The sequence below is a fragment of the Lactuca virosa genome, chromosome 9, assembly GCF_052849685.1.
Source record: "Lactuca virosa cultivar CGN04683 chromosome 9, Lactuca_virosa_CGN04683_v6, whole genome shotgun sequence".
Lineage (NCBI taxonomy): Eukaryota > Viridiplantae > Streptophyta > Magnoliopsida > Asterales > Asteraceae > Lactuca > Lactuca virosa.
This window is the reverse complement of record NC_136434.1, coordinates 207,297,374-207,319,966: the sequence shown is the minus strand read 5'-3', so window position 1 is coordinate 207,319,966 and position 22,593 is coordinate 207,297,374. Positions and strand designations below refer to the sequence as shown.

The window sequence follows — 22,593 nt, the reverse complement described above, 5'->3', positions numbered from 1 at the left end:
AAATAAAAAGGACAAGTTTTTTACATAGTTTAAGGACAAATGCATAGAGGTTTCCAACGTTGTCTTCAACATGTGTAAATCTGTTAAACTACAAAGACCAACCACTTAATTTTGTCTAATTAAAATAAGTTTAAATTGGGTTCCCCTTTTGGTTAAGCAACATAGATAGTTGAACAAATTGTAATATGACAATGTTCTTTTCTAGCACGTGACACATACGAGTATGATATATATATATTTTTTAAAAAAAAGCATTGATTTTAATAACTCAGAAGCAAAATTATTATAACTAACATTTTCTATTAAATTTATAGATTAACAAAATATTTGCATATGTTATTTACTCTTTTCTATTAGAAAAAACAACTAGTACCAAAATGGGAGTACAATTAACAAAACATATGTACCACAAGAGATAAAGGTCAATGCATGAATAGTACATGTAAGGAGTTCTTATACTTTCCTTACACATATATTTTTATATATAAATAAACATATGAACCCATAAATTACAACACATGATACACATTTCATATTATGTTCAAACGACTTAAAACATAATTGAGTGTAGCGTTGATTAATCTCTGCTAGGAGTTTAATCAACACTGCACTCAATTATGTTTTGACTTCTTTTCTGATGAATTTTCATGCGACGTGTATTTTTATTTATTGTTTCTTACAATATAACAAGATCATGTAGTACTTTGTTTTTGTTTTTGTTTTTTAATTCATGAGGATTATTATTACATTCTAGAATTCAAAAAGAACAAAAATGACATGAATCTTTTTATGGTGAGGGATTGCACCTTTTTTTATGGAGCCATTAGGCCTTCGATTGTATAGAAAAGAGACTCCACCAAATCTGTTTTAAATAAAATATTTTGCAATGTGTTCATCACATCATACTCCGGATCAAGTTTCCTCTGCCAACTCTGCATCAAAATATAAACTACATAATTCCAAATATATTTTTTTATTTATATTTCTTTTACTATATAGAAAAATTACCTCCAAAACTAAAGTGGTGACAATCACAGTGCAAACATTCCCATCAATATTAACTCTATGCCTCCTAACTTGCTCAAGCAACTGTTGCATGCATTGTGCAGGATTTAACAACTCACCCTCCCCACAACTCCATGACATAAACGATTTCTCAACATCCTGTATTGCATCACATTGTTGTACTTTCATTCCCAAATGTACAAGTAACCAATGCATACAATTAACAATACAAAATCTTGAGTAAATTACACGAATGGTCCCTATGGTTTGGGGTAATTTGCATGTTTGGTCCCTAACTTATTTTTTTAACTCGGAAGGTCCGTAATGTTTGTTTTTGTTGCGCGCTTGGTCCCTGTCTTACCTAAAAAGACTATTTTGCCCTTGATTTTTTAATTTATTTAAATAAGGTAGGGTAGGTAAAGTGAGGTGGAAGTGGGGTTGGGGGTGTGTTTATTTAAATAAATTAAAAAATCAATGGCAAAATAGTCTTTTTAGGTAAGACAGGGACCAAACGCCCAACAAAAACAAACATTACGGACCTTCCGAGTTAAAAAAATAAGTTAGGGACCAAACGTGCAAATTACCCCAAACCATAGGGACCATTCGTGTAATTTACTCCAAAATCTTTAATACCTTAATGAAAGCTGTGGGATTCGGGCAGTTTTGATGTTTTGAAAATTTAAGTGTGTGTTCTGCAGCAGCACGTCCATCTTGAAGAGCAACAGCTTTAAAAAACTCAATCAGATTTAATCTATCTTTTTTACAGAGTTCAGCAGTCATACCCACATCAAGGAAAATTACATGAGGCTTAGATTTAAAAAGCCCAGTATCTGATGCTTTTCCCTGAGTTACCCTTACTAGAATATTCCCAGGATGCATGTCTGCATGGATAAAGTTGTCAACCAAAAGCATCTTGAGAAGAGCATGAGTTCCAATATGAGCAAGCCCAGTTTTAATTCCAACATTTCCATCAAGTGCATCAACATAATGCAATATATTTTCACCATGTTCAAAAGTTTCCACCAAAATAGCAGGATGCACAAGTGGATACAAAGGTCTAGGAAATGACACATCTTTCCATCTTCTGAAATTGTAAATAAATCGACTTAAATGAGCAGCTTCTCTTGCAAGATCAACTTGTGACATCATAAAAACAGCAAACTGTTGTATACTTTCATCGAGTCTTAACCACTTTAAATTCGGGAGAAAAGATGACACTTTTGCAAACAAATTTAAAATTATGAAATCCCTTCTGATTCTTTCACTAACTCCTGGATGTCTAACTTTAACAGCAACAAGAATGGGTTTGATTTTTTGTCCAGGGTGGCGAAACTTTAAGGTTGCTCTATGAACTTGTGCTATGCTTCCAGAAGCTACCGGATCTTCCTCAAAATTTTCAAATATTTCAAATAATCGACGCCCGAATGCTTTTTCAATAGTGTTCTTTGTGTGTGCATAGCTATGAGCTGGAGCATTTGTTTGAAGTTCTGTGAGCTTTATGCAAAGATCATTAGGGAAAAGATCGGGTCTTGAAGCAGCCCATTGACCCCATTTGATGAACGCAGGTCCCGCTTTTTCTAAAGTGTGGTGGACACATTGTAGCCATGTCAGACGAAATTTAGGTCCAAAGGAATCAGCAAAAGGAGCCATGGCTATGCATGGTGTGAAGAGGAAAGCTAAGTATATTGCTCTAAGACATAAGATTATGAGTTCTATAAGAGAGAAGATGAATGAGGTTAAGTAAACATGTCCATCTTGTGTGAAAGTGAAAAGATCATTTTTGTAAAACCCTTCTGCTTCTGCTAATGTTTTTTGTTTCCATGTGAGTTCTCCTACTAAAAAGGCTAAAATTCCAGGAGCAATGAGTTGGGATCTACTTAAAGCAAAGCTTATAGCACATGTGATTCTATTCATTGGTTGGATTGGCAAATTGTAGGTATAGATTTGGGAAAACCTTTTCCATGCAATTTGAGCATGGTGTGAGACTTTACTACCTGCTGATATGAAATAGAATCTTTGAAAATTTCTACAACTCCATAAACTTTTCTTTGCTTCATAACAAGAAAGGCCTTTGTTGAGAGCCTTATGTTGTGAATAGAGTCTATAGGAGTGGCGAAAGGCAACTGTTAATTGGAGTGTATAATTATTAGCTTTAATTGGAAGAAGGGAATTTGCTACCCTTCTAATGCTGGAAACTGCTAACAACCTGCATAAAGTTAATTAAACACCTTTATATCATGTCAATTATGTGAGATTGTATGATCAAAATGATGAACAAAAGGTCAACAACTACAATCCTGACTTCTAAGGTTCTTGATTAAAATCATAGGAATATAAACTTATAATACCCAATACGTGCTAAGATTATGCGCTTACACTAGACAATAGGCGATTACAACGCAGTCAATCAAGATGCCACAACCATCGAGATATGCATATGAGTTCTGATTGACACGGTTCTTCAATTAATCGATAGTAGTTGAATAATTAATAGATTTTGCATATAAAGCATTGGGCTAACAAACATCAATACAGCAAAAGAATGGAAACGATTACGATGCTAAGTAATAAGTTGATTGCCACGTACCTTGAAAAGGCCATGTAAATCAGATGAAAATCGGTGGACAATCTGTAGGTAAAAGAGGACACATGCCGGCATTTTCACCAGCTGAAACATCGAATCATCTTCGTTGTTGCTGTCGCCGGCGGTCAAACATGACGGTCCGATGATTTTGTTGTGTAGAAGCGATTGAGAAACGGAGGTTGATTGTGGAGGCGACGACAGCGGGTTCGTCGGATTCGTACCACTGGTAAAACAAAAGGGTTGCGGAGATGTGCCCGCTTGATAACACTAATTTTATACAAATCTTCATAAATTGTCCTTATGGTTTTCTAAAATGTCAATTTTAATGCCCAATTTTTTCGATATCATTAAAGTCCATAGTTTTAATTTGAGAAATTGTCAGAAAAGTCTCAATATTTTCAGGAAAGTTACACTTTAGTCTCAAGATTTTTTTTTGAACATTAAAGTCCGGATTATTTTTAAAAACACGATAATATGTCATTTCCTGTTAAAAGAAAAAAAATGATTTTTTTGTAAACTTGAGCCAAAATGAAATAATCGGGACTTTTTTGTTCAAAAAAAAAATCTTGGGACTAAAGTGTAACTTTCCTGAAAATATTAGGACTTTTCTGACATTCCCTTTTAATTTCTATCATGTTAGATTTTCAAAGTTAACTTCCCTATTAAAACCAAAGTGTTTCTAGCCCAGCGGTATTTGGTGTTGTCTTCTCTCCTTGAGGTCGAGTGTTCAAGTCTCATTGTGGATATAGGTGGAATAATTTAGGAGTAGTTTATATTATATTTGCCGTTTCAAAAAAAAAAAAAAAAACTTCCCTAGTAAGAAAAACAAATGAAAGTTAAACATTATAGGTATTTATGTAATATTTTTCAAAATAATGACCATTTTAATCATCTTTTCTTACACAAGGACCAAATCTATATTCAGGGGGTGTTTGGATAGGGAAAAAAGTGGTTGTTTATTGCTTATTGTTTATTCTCACCACAATAAGCTGAGTTGAAGTGTTTGGATAGGAAAAATCAGCTTATTGCGGTAGGAATAAACTAAATAAGCTGATTTTAATAAGCAATGAGAGGATGCTTATTGCTTATTGCTTATTGTGGTAGGAATAAACTAAATATGCTAATCCAAACACTTTTTAAAAAACTGTTTATTCTCACCGCAATAAGCTAATAAGCTAAAAACATATTTATCCAAACACCCCCTCATTTACAACCATAAAGAACAATTTTTATTTTATAAGTTATTTATTTATATAGTTTTTATGCACATGGACCATTTATATAATATTTTTCTACCATATGAACCAAAATTTTATAAATTGATTAAAATTTCAAAGTACTTCTTAATTAGAAAAAAAACGTTGAAATTAAAATTCTATGGTATGAAATATGAAAATGAGTTGCCATATAAACAAACAAACGGAGATAGGTTGCTTTTCTTTTACTTAGCATTTTTTTTTACTAGAAGGGTCATGTAATCATTATTTTGCGACAAATACCACAATGTTCTAAAAACCAGAAACAAGAACAAGAACTATAGTAGAATGCCTTTCGGGCGTGTTTTTTTCTTTCTTTTTTTTTTTGTTTGTGACCGAGTCGTAAAGTAAATCATTGAGTTTTTAATTTTTCTTTATATTTGTAAAAACATACGTTGCTACACATATGATATTTTGTAACCATGCTGTTCTTTGGAGCAAAGTATGTAGATAAGAGACTAGATCCAAAACCAGATACTTCCAAATAATTTTAACTACATTCTAGGTGAATAAAAATGTTTTTTCATGTGATGATATTTTCTTGACATTTCTCTATTTTGCATCATTCAATTGGCAGCAATTATGTGTTTATCCTTTCTAATAAATGAAAGTTTTTTTTTTTTTTTGCCACTTGTCACACTCTCATTCAATTTGCCAAATGCTCATAAGATTCTAAATACCGTACCAAATGACATGTTTTTATGGAAAACATTCTAATAGAACAAGTAGTTGTTGTATGATGAAATGTTTTTTGTCTGATTTATGGTTTGGTGGTATTTCAAAAAACTAATGAAAATGACTGTCAAAATGGTATGCCAAAAATGATGTAAAAAAGTAAAAAAAAAAAACTAAAATCTTGTATAAAAGTCAATGAAAATGACAAAATGAACGCATCTATACACATAAATTTAAGGTACAAGTGTTTTTTTTCTTTAGAATGAAATCACAATTCTATATCAAACCTAATTTTAAAAAAATATATGTATATATGATTTGGATGATGCAAGTACAATGCTAAAAATTTTCAAAAAGATACACTATTACACAGCATCATGAAAGTAAAATGCTATAAAACTGATAAAAAATTAGAATTCTAAAATAATGCTAAATTAGTGAAATTAAAATCTTAATAATCATCATGAAAATAGAATGTTTAAACGATGACATTTTTAAAACCATTTGGCTAATTAACATGTATACATGATTTGGTTAATATTAGTACAATGTTATAAGTATTCGGAGAATTCACGTGTACACATCATCATCAAAGTAAATTGCATTCCACGGAGGAAATGATGTTACAAGGGTCGTCTTGATTCACCGATCCATTAAATTATTTTCCATTCTGTCAGATTTGAGTTAACTAATTTGATAGATAATTTCATATTTTGTATATTTGGTTGGTTTTAGTACGTTTTGTATTTCTCATTGTAAAGTTTTTCCCTCTAACTTTTAATTGTATACTCTTAACCTTGCCTTTTATATTTGATTTTTTTTCAAGTTTTTAAGTTGGACTAGATGTTAGGCGGGAGGGTGTCATGCCAATGATTCTACCATAAGAAAACTTTCCACCTCAACTCCACATAAGATTGTGGTGTGACATCCATTTTGAAACCATGGACAAAGAGTGGTGGAGAAGAAAGGAAGAAGAGAGAGATAAAGGAGACGATGGGAGAAGATAGAGAGAGACTCGACTCTTTCTAGTCGAGGAGAGAGAAACCGCACTCAGAACCAGAAAACCAACGTGGTGTTTGCCACATCTTGGGTGGCAAACTGCATTCGGAACCACACCTACACCTTTCAGCCTTCAAAATAGAAACATATTTTGATATGTAACATATGACTACTGAAAAGTAGGATGATTTTGTCACTGTTTTCAGTACAAATCGAATTTTTGGAATTCATCACCATGATGGAAACACCTATTTTTCATCCACATTTCAAGTCACTATACCATGTAATGCATCATGAGTTGTATAGACAATGAAATTATATAAACAATGAACGATAATTAATTTATTGATCAACACATTCATCAAAAGGACATTACATTAGTTACTATTTGTTTTACATATATAATAAAAAATAAACATCTTGACTAGTGTCTTATTTGAAAGTTAACTAACATGAGAATATAAACATATACAACACAATAGAGAATCCATGGATCACTTAACCAGCTTTAATTCCAAGGCTAAGTGGGAGCAACCCACAAGACATGAAAGCTGCATTTTTCATTTTGTCATTTCGTCGAACACATGATGCGCATCTCCCTCCCCCTCCATTTATACCTCATTCACTCCATTCCCAAACCTAAACAGTCACACTAACACGATCAGATTCTATCGACGAAATCACACCAGGGGGAGGATGATTGGTGACGCAGTAAGGAAAGCTTGGGTGGTGGCCGCTACCATCGGGTCGGTTGAGGCATTGAAAGATCAAGGCGTTGCACGGTGGAACAGACCTCTGACGAAAATTTCTTATTGTTCGTCGGCGGTGATTACAAATGGTAAATTCAGAGTGAAGAGAGGAAAAGAGGAATCAATGAAGAAAGCCATGGATATGAGTTGCTTTGGTCCAAATACTGTTAGATTTTAGAAGCGTGCTCTGTATTATTTCCATGGATGCCGATCCACAAGATAAACAACACTAACACTAATCTTGTAAGTGTTCATAAGTTGTCTCCGTCCATCATCAATACATGATTTTTGAATCGCGTAAAATTCTTGCTGGTTTGATCTGTTGCATCAACAGATCAAACTATTGATCAATCAACGTTAATTTCGAATGAAGTTTTGAAATCTGATTATTGATATGAACATTAATCTACCTATTATATTCATATATTATCTTTACATATAATGATATAAAGCATTGGACGAACAAACATCAATACATCAAAAGAATGGAAACGATTACGATGCTAAGTAATAAGTTGATTGCCACGTACCTTGAGAAGGCCATGTAAATCAGATGAAAATCGGTGGATAATCAGTAGGTAAAAGAGGATACATGCCGGCATTTTCACCAGCTGAAACATCGAATCATCTTCGTTGTTGCTGTCGCCGGCGGTCAAACATGACGGTCCGATGATTTTGTTGTGTAGAAGCGATTGAGAAACGGAGGTTGATTGTGGAGGCGACGACTGCGAGTTCGTCGGATTCGTACAACTGGTAAAACAAAAGGGTTGCGGAGATGTGCCCGCTTGATCATAATAATTTTACACAAATCTTCATAAATGGTCCTTTTGGTTTTCTAAAATGTCAATTTTAATAGCTTACGTGTGGTTTTAATTTCTATCTACATTTTCAAAGTAGGATTGTTCGTTTGGATGGATCGGTTTGATCCGATCCAATTAAGTGAATCCAAATTGATTTCGGTTTTTAAAACATGGATCCAAATAGTCCAAACTAAATTCAAATCCGATCTAATCCGATCCAATTACAATTCGGTTGGATCGGTTTTTATAATTCGGTTTTCAAAAACCGAAACATTTTAAAACGTCATATAATTATAATATTACCAAACTTTACACAAGAAGAGAAAACAAATTATTTAGTTGTGATTTGAAATTTATAAATAATAACTAAGAAGATATATTATAGTTAAATATTTTATAGATGAAAAACTTTTGAGAGAAAATGCATATTAATGTTTTTTTATCGGGTGAAACGTTTTGAACCTATTTGAAATAATAAATTACAAAATTAAAAAATAACTATAGATATATATTATAAATAAATAAATAATAAATATTTATTCGGTTTTTTTGGACTATTCAGTTATTATTTTATAAACCAAAACCAATCCGAAATCCAAAATAATAATTCGGTTTTGTTGAAAACGAATCCAAAGATCCGAATATCCGAACCAAATAGTCCAATCCAAATTGTCCAATTGGACAATTCAGTTTATCCAAATAGTGAACCAAAACTGTAGGAGAACGTCTTTTGGGTGTTTTTTTGGTTTGTTTATTTGTGACCGAGTAGTAAAGTAAAACTTTAAGTTATTAATTTTTTTTATTTGTACCAAAATATGTTTCTAAGCATATGATATTTTGTAACCATGATGTTCTTTTAGAACATAGCATACAGATAAGAGACTAGATCCAATACTAAATGCTGCCAAATAATTTTAACCACAATCCGGGTGAATAAAATTGTTATTTCATGTGATGATATTTTCTCGACATTTCTCTATTTTTCATTTTTCAGTTGGTAGCAATTATTTGTATTGTTTATAAGATAAAAAATTCATGGTGGTAGGAACTGTTCATTAGATTCTAAAGACTGTATCAAATGACATGTTTTTATGGAAAACCTTCTAATAGAATAAGTAGTTGTTGTATGATGATATGCTTTTCGTTTGATTTATGGTTTGATCGTATTTCAAAAAACTAATGAAAATGACATTCAAAACGGTATGCCAACAATGATGTAAAAATGTTTTAAAAACACTAAAAAAATTGTATAAAAATGAAAGAAAATGACAAAATGAATGCACCTATACACATCAATTTATGGTACAAACATTTTTTGTGTGTGTTTGTTTATAATTAAGTCAGAGTTCTATATCGAACCTAATATATATATATATATATATATATATATATATATATATATATATATATATATATATATATATATATATATATAGAGGTTCAAATGACAACCCAAAAAGGTTAAAAACTTTAAGAACCACTATCTTAAATATTTTCATTAAGGTCATTTTAAACAATTCCAACATTTATATTGTATTAAGCAAACTTTTTCATTCCCTAGTTACAAACTATTTGACATTTGTTGACGGACCACCGTCGGACCATCTTAGGATCACCACCGGACCGCCGCTGGACCGCCACCATACTAACATTAAATTCAATATCAATTTTGTATTCGTATTCACAACTTAATCAAGCAAACATTGTAACTCCCATTTCCTTGGTAATACTTTTTATTTTTCCAGCCAAAATATACAAAATTTTAGCAAAAAATAGAATGTCTTGAAAAAATCAATTTTCTTTTTTCTAAATTGTAGATTTATTTAGAAAATATATCGTGTATATGAAATGTTCAGAATTTAAAATACAATATTCACAATTTAATAAACATAATTATTCACTAATACACGGATTAATATTTTCAACATACCTTCATACATATTTTAACACGAAATTTATATAAAATATGCAACTTAATACAGTCCATTTTTAGTTTAATACATAAAATTCACAACATGAAATAATACAGTCCATTATGCACTAATTCATATATTTAAAGGAGTCAAACTCAAATTCGCCCGCCACCACGACCAACTACCACACATCTCCACCAACCACCTGTGCCATTGTTGCTGTCATTATTTCTTCCAAATCAAATATGTATATAAAATCATTGATTTATAGTTAAATACTATATTCACAATTTAATAAACCAATAAATTCACATTTTTAGAGTTTAATGCAAAATAATTATAAAAACAAATACATTTTTACATATTTATACAACAAAGAAATAAATATATTCACTAGAAATTAGTACACACATTCTTACATAAATCATTCATAAATTAACATAAATTTCATTAAAATTTCACAGTTAATTTACATTTTAAATAGAAAATTCATAGTTTAGTACGGTCAATTCACAATTTATAACACAAAAATCACAGTTAAGTATACATAATTCACAGCTTAATAAAGTCAATTAACAGTTTAAACAGAAAATATACAGTTTAATGCAGTCAATTTATAGTTTAAAACCCAAATATCACAGCTTAATACACAAAATTTACAGCTCAATACAATAAATTCACAGTTTAATACAAAAATTATGCATTCACAACCATATTTATCAACTTAAAACTCTTAGTACAGTCAATTCACAGTTTAGTACACAAAATTCACGGTTTAATGCAATAAATTAACAGTTTAATACACACAATATATATTCATAGTCATATTCTCAAATTAAAACTTACATTTATACATTCATGTATGGAGGCATTTCTATGTATTAAATTGTGAATTTAATATATTAAGCCGTCAATAAAATTCACAGATTAATACAAAAAAATTCACAGTTTAATACAATACATTTACAGCTCTTTTACAAGTATAATCTCATATATCATTCACAATTTAATACATACAAAATTATGTCATATTTCAAAAGCAAACATCCAAAGAATAACATATACATGAATCATAAAAGAGGATAACTTATCTGAAATCGTCGAAGAAGATAAGTGAGAAATGCAACATATCCTTACTCAACCATCGCTACCACCAACCACACCGCCAACATCCCTCAAAAATTAGATCTGGATAGAAAAATCAAAATTCACATTTTAATAAAACATTTCAAACACTAATTCTTAACTTAATTCAATATTTTAGACACTAATTCACAATTGGTGCATAAAAAATACACATTCACAACTTAATAACTTACATATTCACAAATTAATACATAAAAACACATATTCACAGCTTAATGACTTTCCAAATTTTTTGGCATTTCATCAAACACCATGTGTGCACAATCACTAACTACCACATGTCGCTACCTACCACTTGTGGCACTGATGCAATCATCATTCAATCCAAATCAGATCTATATATAAAATTCTGAATTCACAGCTTAAATATTATATTTACAATTTAATAAACCAATTATTTCACTAATTCACAGTTTAAAGATTTAATATTAATCCAATAATGCATTTCATTAAGCACATTGTGTACCAAATTTTAAGGCTATATAGTATTACATCGTTAAGTTTCACATAATCAGTCTCAAATTCAAAGTTTATTTATTATATATGTTAATATGGAATTATCATTAAATTAAAACACTAAGCTATTTGATTTGTCTATAATTCCAATAGTCTTTAAAAAAACCTAATAACAATTTCTATTAAATAATACATATTTCATCCAATATATACGATCAATAAATGTAAATATGAGACTCAATAAATAAATATGAAGAAGCTATATGATATGTCCGACTAAATAAATAAATGTAAAGAAGCTATAGGCTAGCTAGCAAAAAAAAGTAGTGTCAAAAAGCTATATGACAGCTAGCAAGAAGTAATATTCAAGCAAAATAAAAAAGTAATATCCAAACAAATCAAAAAGTATTATTCAAGCAAAATAAAAAAAATGATTAAATTAGATCGGCTATATGTACCTTATCAATTTTTTAGTATCTCCAGAATAATTAAAGCTTCATTACTCCATCGAAATCAAAGCTTTTCTCTTGTTTTTCCTTGACTTTCAACATAGATCTATTCAACGACTACATGATCTGCTTTGCTCTCTCTACACTCTCAATTAAATCTGTTTCTACAAATCTGTTGAGCAATCGAAATCAGAAACAACTATAGCGGAGCTCATCTCGATCTCAACTATTACTTGCATATAAAAACATCTAACCTCAAGAGGTTGTCGGTGTTAGATCACCGGAGATCAAAGAGAAAAGATGAAGACGAGTTTTTTGGGTGTTCTAGCGAGGTTAGGTGTCGGAGACGAAGCACACATCACTACAATCAAACCAAATCTAAGCACAAGCTGTAAAGGAAAGTCGTCAGATTCATAAATCTCATAACAAACCATCAGATACAACAGTCGGAGGTGGTGCATCGTCGGAGTTGTTGTTCGTTTTCTAGACGTGTTCGGTCGTCAGAGAAGTTACGACGGTGGCACACCATCGACGACGGAAATCGGAAATTATGGCGGTAACCAGAGGTCGAGGCGGAGGATGATATGTGGCGGTGGATGGGCCGTCGCCGGCGGTGTGGCGGTGGATGGCTGACATCGACGACATTTAAGGTGTTGGTTTTCATCCAAATGGTTGAAAAAGATGAGAGGGTTTTTGTTGTTTGAAATGATTTTTGTTTAGATCTAGATCTATGGTCCGATAGAATAGACATAGAATAAAAAATTGGGCTTAAGTTTTTTTTAATTTACAATCTTGCCATTTGTTGTTTTAGCTATCAGACACAAATACCCTTTACTAACATTTATTCGATAAATAACATATATTCATTTTATCATAAGGTAAAAATAATAGGTTCTTAGGGTTTTTATTTGAACCTTTATATATATATATATATATATATATATATATATATATATATATATATATATATATATATATATATACCATTTGGATAATGGAAGTGCAATGCTAAAACTTTTCAAAAAGATAACATTTATACACCCCATCATGAAAGTAGGTGCTATAAAATTGATATAATTAGAATTCTAATATAATGTTAAAATAGTGAAAGTCAAATCTTAATAATCATCATGATAATATGATGCTTAAACGATGTGCATTTTTTTTAAAACCATTTGGCTAGTTAACATGGTATGCATGATTTGATTAATATTTGTACAATGCTATAATTATTTGGAGAATTCACGCTTACACACCACCATCATGAAAGTAAGTTGCATTCTATAGAGGAAATAATGTTACAAGGGTCGTCTCAATTCACCGATCCATTGAATTTTTTTCCATTATGTCAGATTTTGAATTAACTAATTTGATAGTAGATAATTTCATATTTTGTATATTTGGTTGGTTTTAGTACGTTTCATATCCCTCATTGTAATTTTTTTTTGTGTGTGTGTTTGTTTGACTCTAACTTTCAATTGTGTACCCTTAACCTTGCATTCTATATTTGATTTTTTTTCAAGTTTTTAAGTTTGGACTAGATGTTAGACGGGATGTAACGCCCCAAAAATCATGACATAAAATTTTTGGTTTTTATATTAGTAAATCGTTAATACATGTCTTCCCCATAAAACCCAAGTAATTAAGTTTTAGCAGAACATCGACAAATCAGAGTAACTCACAGAAAGCGGAAACATGTGGTGTGTGCTCTGCAATCATCCTGAGCCCTTCCAATTGAATACCGGAGTACCTGAAACATAAACTGAAAATCGTAAGCACAAAGCTTAGTGAGTTCCCCAAAATACCATACAACATACAACCACAGGTTATCATGCAACATACAAATAGTTTCCATGGGCTCCTCCCATGGTCTTTATCGGAAATGTCATGGGCTCCCCCCATGGTCTTTGTCTGGAATGTCATGGGCTTCCCCCCCTATGGTCTGATATCCAAATGCCACGGGCTCCCCCCGGGGTCTTCCATGCAAGCATCACAGAGACAACTAGCATATTCACATAACAAGTAATGAGCCGACATTGGTGCCTTCGACCCCTGGATATATTGAGAAGACTCACCTCGAATGCAGAAGCTCATTGAAAGAAAGCTCATTGAAAGAAATCGACTAAAATGATATCTAGAAGGGTAAAGTTTCCAACTTTACCCCTAGGAACCACCGAAATGGGTCCAAACCCAAACCCTAGACTTAAAAGAGTGAGAGCTTAACCATTAAGCACTTAATCTTCAAAGACAAAGCCCCAAATTGTAGATCTGACACCCCAGAGCTGGAAGACCACGTAAAGTTGCCAACTTTACATTCATGCATGCCTAGGAGAAGCTCAAATGCTCAAGAAGGGCTTAATAAGGGACTTAATGCACACATAAAGCCCTTAAATCCATAAAGTTGGCACCTTTATGCCAAAAGAGACCATGACAACCCCAGATCTGAAAGAATAAGGCTTTGGGACACCCTAATCCCAACATCCATCCAATCCATGGCTAAAACATAACAATTTAACCCCAAAAGAGAGATATAAGCATCTAGCCATCAAGATAAGAACTTGATACCTCAAACTCCTTGTAAAATGGGTAGTGGTTCTGGATCCAAGACTTCCTTCTCCAAGCTTAGAAGATTCAAGATCTTTTAACTTCTTCACAATGCACAAAATGAACACCCAAAGTTTATTCCAAGGCTCAAATGCTTGACAATGGAGGCTACAACTCGTTTTAGGGTTTTCATAACAATGGAGGCTGATAAGGAGGCCAGTCAAAGGAACTTAAGGCCTTTAAATAGGGTGTAACAACCTAAAAATTAGGGTTTCCTTCCCAGCTGCCAGCACGCCGAGTTGAGGCACCTCAACACGCCGTGTTGGTTCATTTAATCATCGTTATTCTTCCATCCTAAACACGCCATGTTGGTTCCTCCGACACGCCGTGTTCAACTCTAATTAGGCTTTATTCTCAATAATTTCTCCTCAAAGTTTTGGTCGTTACAACTCTTCCCCACTTAAATTAGATTTTGTCCTCGAAATCTGTCCTTACCTTTCTCAGCACGCCAAACAATCTGAGCAGCACGACCACCACTCGAGAATACTACAACCTCCCCAAGGTGACTGAAACCAACCCTAGCAGAACCCACCAAACCTGAATAAGAACGAACCTTAAACCCTTGCAGAAAACCACCTCTACCTTTCCTGAAACCCAAAATCTCAAATTGATCTGACTTCCCAACAGACCACCCACTCTAAACCACTATCAAACCAGTTCCATAAGAAGACCAGACTAGACAAAATACTTTCAACCCAGATTATCTTGATGCTTTTATAGGAACAAAATCATTGATCATATACAGTTGCATAACAGTTACACTTGACAGAAGGCTCAGATAATCCTTCGAGTAGAAGATTCCTCCCTGTAACGGTTAGACTCATACGAGAGCTGTGCAACAAGGTCCAATCAGCCACTCTGATATTATTTAATCTAACTGCAAGCGACTTAACATATACCCCGAATAACAAGCGAATCCACACACAAATCCCAAATCACTGAAACCACTCCGACTCATCTTGATGCCACCTAGCTGCTTTCCAAAAGCAACCGAGACCTCCGTGGTCCCAACTTGTCTGCCACTATCCGAAACACCGGACACCTACCCGATTACTGAGCCAAAAGACAACACACACTGTAGCCCCATGCGACTCTCGAAAGAAAATCTTGACGGGCAAAAATTTCCCCAAAACACCTTGCCACCAAATCCACTACTTAAAAAAATGAATGCTACATGACCCATTATAGTCTCATATCATACCCGGTCTCCAACTACCTACCTTCTCCTGATTCCAAACACGTTGTGGCTCTTCCATAGATAGAACCATCCGAAGACACAACATAATGGCTCGATCTGTCATCATATTAAACCCATTCCTTACCCTTGAACCCTGTGATTGATGCCCTTGGCATATAGATACCCCAAATTTGTATTCCGCTGAAACGAAAATCTTGCACAAAACATGTGTGATACCCGACTCGAGATCTTACCCAAAACCGATTCGATACTCCACTCATAACCCAATATCCATGAATCTGAACTTGCATTTCACACCACAACCTTCTGATTACCAACACCCTCACCTGACCGATAAATAAGTACTCCCCAAACCATCTCTGAGACTACCAATCTCGCACCTCATCCAACCACCAGGTTTCCAAGAGTCCAACAACAAGGCTACCCAACTTAAAACCCCTCTACGTCACACACTGATCATCCACCTGATCCTGCAACTCAATATCCAATCCCTTGACCCAACGGTCTCTACCAGGTCCAACCTGAATTTCCATAATAACACAGGCCTCGCCCACGGGCCCCACTTTCCAAGAGCCACTCTGGCCCGACTCCGCCTCAGACCTCAATGGTCCTCAACCTAGAACAGAGAGTAATTCCACGACCATCCAGGTCGGCGTGCCCAAGGCACAAATTGATTATTCTTCCATGCTCGTGACCATCACAATAATAGTCTACCTCGAAGTGATGAATGCTACGATCCCATCGCAGTATTACAACGCTTCCAACCAACCATGATTACCACTCATGGCCTCACCACACTCAAACCATCACAATACCACACATCCTGAGCCGAATCCTGCAACCCATCAGGAGTTCTGGTCACGCATTTGAATTCCCACAACCTACTATGCATAACCGAGGAGATGCTGACCTACAGTTGGAAGTTTCCTGAACTACCACCAACACAACCTTAGTCTGAACAACCACTTATTTCTCCCCCACTTGGACTCGATGATTCTCTCTCACCTCTTAATCCTTATGGATCTCCGATCCATCTCCCTCAAATAGCATGAACCGCCCATACCATGCGTTGAACAATACTAGCGTTCCATTGCTAGCCAAACTCAATGATCACCCTGATGGGTTTTGAGCATTCTAACACTCCTATGGTGTACATGCAACCCTATAAACCTTGGATCTTTGTTTTCTCTATTATACATGCAAATATTCAATATTCCAAGGTTTCATCCTAACTAGCATAATATGAAGCGACTATACTACAAAAGCCTAATTAGATAACATACATTTTGATGGAGCTTGAAGTCTTGATCTTTAAGAGCTTATCCCCAATAGTGTGGAAGCCTCAAGTGGAATCACAAATCACCAAAACCACCTTGGAAAACTTGAGAGAATAGAATGCACACTAGAAATCGGCCCACTCTTGTATCCTCACACACTAGTGCCATTTCATGTTCCAAAGATCTCTTTATATAGTATGTAGGATTAGGGTTACATTCATGTAAACCCTAATACCCATGACCTTTCATTTCCATATGATCCATGGGTTAAACACTCCATGGACTATCCATGAAAGCTTAGCCCAACCTAAATGAACTTGGCCCATTCCATATATATATATATATATATATATATATATATATATATATATATATATATATATATATATATATATATATATATATATATATATATATATATATATATATATAAGAGTCCATATTTAATTAGTTCATTTTTTATCACTAAATTAATTCTTGATCAATACTAAATAAATAATATGATTCCATATTAATATATTAGAACTTATAATATATTAATATAAATCATAAACATACTATTCTCAAAAGACTATCCATATAAATTGTTCCGGTGAAGTGCAACCCAAATGGACCATGCCAAGTCGGGTCAAGTACATACCAATTATAGTTATGGGCTTAGACACTAATCCAACAGTCTCCCACTTGGATAAGTCTAAAACTATTATTGCGTATGACTCCAAAACCCGACTAGCAATCGTAGCTCTTAAAGCCGTTGTCGAACTCTGACCTTAGTCAATGACTTGTCCAATAGATAAGAGATCATATATTCCTCCATTCTAGATATCATATGGACTGAGACATGGACTATAATCATTCTCTCTGTCCATTTGTTGTTTCCCGATTTCCGATTTATGACGACCTACTAATTGAACAAATCAAATCAGTCCAGGCTTGGCCAAGCACTTAGGGTGTCATCACTAAATCATCGAGGGGCCCACAAATATCGCTTTTATCCCTACAAGGGTAAAAGGAATGGATAAACTTCGACTCATATGCTTGTTCTACTACTTGTTGAATCATACACAAAGGCACGTTTTATAACATCGAGTTACCAAATGTGTTTTCGTGCAATCAATGTATAACCAACTCATAGTCAACAACTCATATCTCTAGGTTTGAAGAATATAAGATATTATCGTGTCATGATCACTCGTGATAAAATCCATGAAGTGATTCAAATGAGCGTGGGTTTAATCCAATACTCAGAACTTATGAGCACTCATGAATGTTGTAGCAACTCTTGCTATGTCCAGTACCTTAGACATCTACAAACCAGCTTCATGACAGTCTTGCCTTAATACCTACTTCCAACGTATTTCTACTATGGATGGTTTGAACAACTTAGTCAATCAGGAAGAATGACCTAGTTATTCTGGAAGTCAAAACATGCAAAGTGAAACACAAGACTAATCGAATCCAATATGGTCTCAAAACTTATGAATATAAATAGAACACCTTTTATTTATCACCATATTGATTACACATCATTCATTATATACTGTTTCAAATTTATCAACTTTATACTTGAATTAAAACAATAGTTGTCCCATGCTCCAAGCATGTACACTATGTTTTCTAAACAATAGTCATGCCATACACCAAGTATGCATACTATGTTTCTATGATCTTTACTTTGTGGAATAGATCGATTGAACATAATTCCAATGATTCTCATTTCACAATCCCAAATCCTTACCGCAAATGCAAGAATTCCAAATTCCTGCCATTTACCGAAATCTGTTAGATTTTAAACTTATATGCACCGATCCTTTGTAATGATTATGCACAAAGTCACAAAGACTTGTCAACAGACATTACCGAGTATTCCAATGGAGATCAACTCCATGGAAACGAAGTCTCATATTCAAAGTACATTGCTTTGAACATCCTTCTTGCATTAAGTTTTCTAATCTTACACTGATTGAATAGTTTCCACCCATAGAGACATTTCCATATTCCCATTTTGACTATCACTTCTGAACAAGAGTTGCCTCTTTTTCAGAATATGACAATATGTCCCTGAGCAACCAATCTTTGGTAAACCTTAGATTGTCCTCGACAATTGCTTAATCACTTTAGTCACATCCAGTTCTAGTACCTTTTCCCTCTTAATGCCATAGGCATTTGGAAAATTTAGAATATATGAATACTATAGCACATGCAATCGATCCTATATCTGAAGCATATGGGACACGATTCATGATGTCTCACATAAAGACATGATACTAGACCAGTCTTTTGCTATAATATTTCAATTTCTGTTTGCCATGTTCTCATAATTCAGATTATGAAAAGGGATGTCGTAATCACAATCGAATTTTAGAACGCAAATAATGTTCCCATATATAGAATTTCCTTATGTTGAACCATTTGAACCATTCCAACATAACATTCATATATATACTTGACTAAATTTGATTAAAATCTAACGATCTAAGCTTTTAGATTTGAAATGAAGTATAATTTCCTCTCCCTTAATTATAGCAAAACAACTTTTTCCCAATTGAAACTTTTGTTTTCTATAATTAAAATTGCTTACTTGCAACACTTATTATGATTATCATACTCCCACTAACATGATGATTATTAGCATAACACTTATGCTCCCACTAGCTTTGACGTGTACTCAAAAATCAGCTGGACTTCTAGAAATCAATACTTTATTGACTTTCTTACCAAAGTTCAGATTTCTGATACGAGATGCTTTGATAAAACTTTATCAAAATCATACACCTTTCCTTAGATAGCACACATGTGTGTCTAAACAATTTTAGAACTATGAAAAGGGATACCGTAATCATAATCTCAATTGTTTAGACCTTTGCCATTTCTCACAAGTCCATGTTACTGTGCCGGTTAACCACACACGCTCCACTAATGACTTTGAGAATGCAAATATCACAATTGCTATTTATTTAAATTCTACTTAATGAAAGCGTTTCCTCACCATCATTTTCATGAATCGGAGAGAAACCTTATGACACTTAGATTTTATGGTGTATGTGTTCCTATCCATGTGAATTTGTCAAAACCATAATCTCAAGACACGGTTAGTGACAAATTCATATGGACTGAACTTGTGCAGTCTTAACTTCTTGCCACCTGGCAGCACAAGGGCCTGACATTGCTTCCAAGTTGTTATGCAACCAATTGAGAACTCTCAGAACTCATATGAAAAGCCAACTTTAACTAGAATGGGCACAGAAATAGGAATATGTCAACACGAAAGGTTATAGACCTCAAGTCGTGTGCTAGTGATAAACTACATATTTTATTCTTGATTAGACTCTTTCAAGATCTTTTAGACTCCCATGTCCTCTTGACATATAAGACTCTCTTGCCAAGACCCATTCCTTGACAAACAAATATTCAAGAGATAGTGCGGATTCTTATCAAGACAAACACTTCACACAATTGGCCTAAGTTGGTCTCTGTTTTATCCAAAACATTACAACTTACCAATTTCAAATGTACAAGAGTAGGGCACATTTTACTCTTACATTTGATAAGTGTCAATAAACCTTCTTGAAGATGTGTCACTCAATTTACAATCTTGGAGTATGACTCTAAGACTTGTTTTGGAACTAAGTATGATTCATCTTTTTGATATAACGAATTCAACAATTCACGATTCATCTTCTTAGTTAAACAAATGCACTAAGATGTCCTTAGAGAATCAATTATGATATAGTTTCATAATCATTAAGATGATCATAAAACATGATACTAAAGTACTCTCCCATCTTTTCAGATTTGAGAAACTTTTATCTTTTTGCCAAATTTGATTCTCCTCATTCGTTCTGCCATACATTGAAACTTTTCCAATGTTTCAGAATTATACTTAAACTTGTAAGTATAACCATACTTACTAAACTTTAGTAAATCATGATGAATAGTCTTATCGATCTTTGCGGTGGACTTGACCAGTGCATAAGAATGTGTGCTCGATCCATTAGTCCTTCACTTGACTCACATATACATGTGAACAATGAACTAGTCTTAATTTTCCAAAGGTTAAAATTCTCATTCACCATACAATACAACTTGCATGATTCCAAGCTTCTATCCAACTGAAACTTGGTTGATGAGAATCTTTCCTTATTTGGTAAATTATGACACTACCACAAACGAAAGAATCAAATCCATTTTCCAATGTTGCTATCAATGGAATCATATAAACAACAATTTTTCACAAATGCCACTGTAAGGATATTTAAAATAAATACAAAATGAAACTTTTCTTTTATTTAAAACTTGCGGAAAAACTTATCCTTACAATGCAAATACATATGAATACTATGTTGTTATCTATTCCTAAGCAGTTTATCACAACTCTTAAGCAGCAACTCAAAAATTCTGATCATTGAACCATGCGATTGAAATCCATCTTCGCGATTAGAATCAACTTACTCTTCTTTAATCTTCCTCTCTTTTCTTTGATTCTTAAAACTTCGACATGTGACCCAGTCACATCATGTAATAAGAATCTCCAAATAGGAACTTAACAGAGTTAGATAGTGGACTTTACCCAAAGTAGAGTTAAACTTTGACTTTTACCATCCTAGTGAACTTTCAGGTAAATAGGTCAGCTTTGCAACCAATGCCCCTTATTTTGGCAATAGAAACTTATGGACTCTTTAGTCATGGTACACGGGACTATCTCAGGCTCATCCTTTCTCTTTATCATTTGGTCAACCGAGTTGACTATGGCCGATCCCTTTTCATTGGGAAGAGAAAGTTTTTCTGGATTTCCAATGTCACCATTGTCAATTTCCATAGAAGTTTGGGAAGTCGATCTTCCAATAAAATTTGCTTTACCAGTGCTTCAAATCATTGCCGATTCAGCAGCATCAAGCAAATAGGTAAGATCATTAAGGGTCATGTCATGGTCTGTCATATAGTAGTCCTAAAGGAACTCACTATGTGACTTAGAAAGTGATTGAAGAACCTAATCAACAACAAATTTCCTTTAGACCTTGACACCCAACTCTCCCAGATTGTCAATATGTGACTTTATCTCCAAGATGTGAGCACACATAGACTTTGCTTGCCATTAGGGCTTGAGTGACCTTGAACTTTTCAAGAACTTGTGGGTTAGGGAGAATAATTGGAGGAGGTGAAGGAAGAGAAGTATGATTTCCATGAACCAACCATGGGACATCATCTTCATTAGGAAAGCTTGTTCCTAGGGATTTGGGAAGATCATAGTTGTCTGAACCAGACATCTACAATGGGAGATATTCAAGTTAGTTGATTTAAGTCCTTAATATAACACCCAATATGAAATATTAAGGCTAGGACCCAACACAATATTTTATAACTTGGAAGAGGGATGCCGTAATCCAAGCTATAAAATATTTGAAGGTAGGCGAATGACGATTCACCAATTTCCACCATAAAAATGAAATAATTTATTAGGTTTTAATTGGATTTGAAATTC

At 33.7% G+C, this 22,593-nt stretch overlaps 1 protein-coding gene and 1 long non-coding RNA gene across 2 annotated transcripts; both read right to left on the bottom strand.

Annotated features, from left to right (window-relative positions):
- Nucleotides 1-642: 642 nt before the first annotated feature.
- LOC145137508 (uncharacterized) lies at nucleotides 643-3,838 on the bottom strand. The gene is made up of 4 exons (XM_079071633.1): nucleotides 3,593-3,838; nucleotides 1,639-3,211; nucleotides 1,009-1,164; nucleotides 643-932 (listed from the first exon to the last, which is right to left on the bottom strand). The coding sequence occupies exons 1-4, from the start codon at nucleotides 3,604-3,606 to the stop codon at nucleotides 813-815; spliced, it is 1,863 nt and encodes a 620-aa protein (XP_078927759.1). The 5' UTR covers nucleotides 3,607-3,838; the 3' UTR covers nucleotides 643-812.
- A 3,038-nt stretch (nucleotides 3,839-6,876) lies between these two features.
- On the bottom strand, nucleotides 6,877-8,045 carry LOC145138517 (uncharacterized). The gene is made up of 2 exons (XR_013721566.1): nucleotides 7,799-8,045; nucleotides 6,877-7,587 (listed from the first exon to the last, which is right to left on the bottom strand). It is a non-coding gene; the product is annotated as an uncharacterized LOC145138517 (long non-coding RNA).
- Between the last annotated feature and the right edge of the window lie 14,548 nt (nucleotides 8,046-22,593).

Bases quoted from the DNA above. Each gene is read 5' to 3' on its own strand.
- LOC145137508 (XM_079071633.1), bottom strand. The intron at 1,165-1,638 runs GTATTAAAGATT...GATGCAATACAG, and splicing joins ATCCCACAGCTTTCATTAAG to GATGTTGAGAAATCGTTTAT. The intron at 933-1,008 runs GTAATTTTTCTA...ATTTTGATGCAG, and splicing joins TCACCACTTTAGTTTTGGAG to AGTTGGCAGAGGAAACTTGA.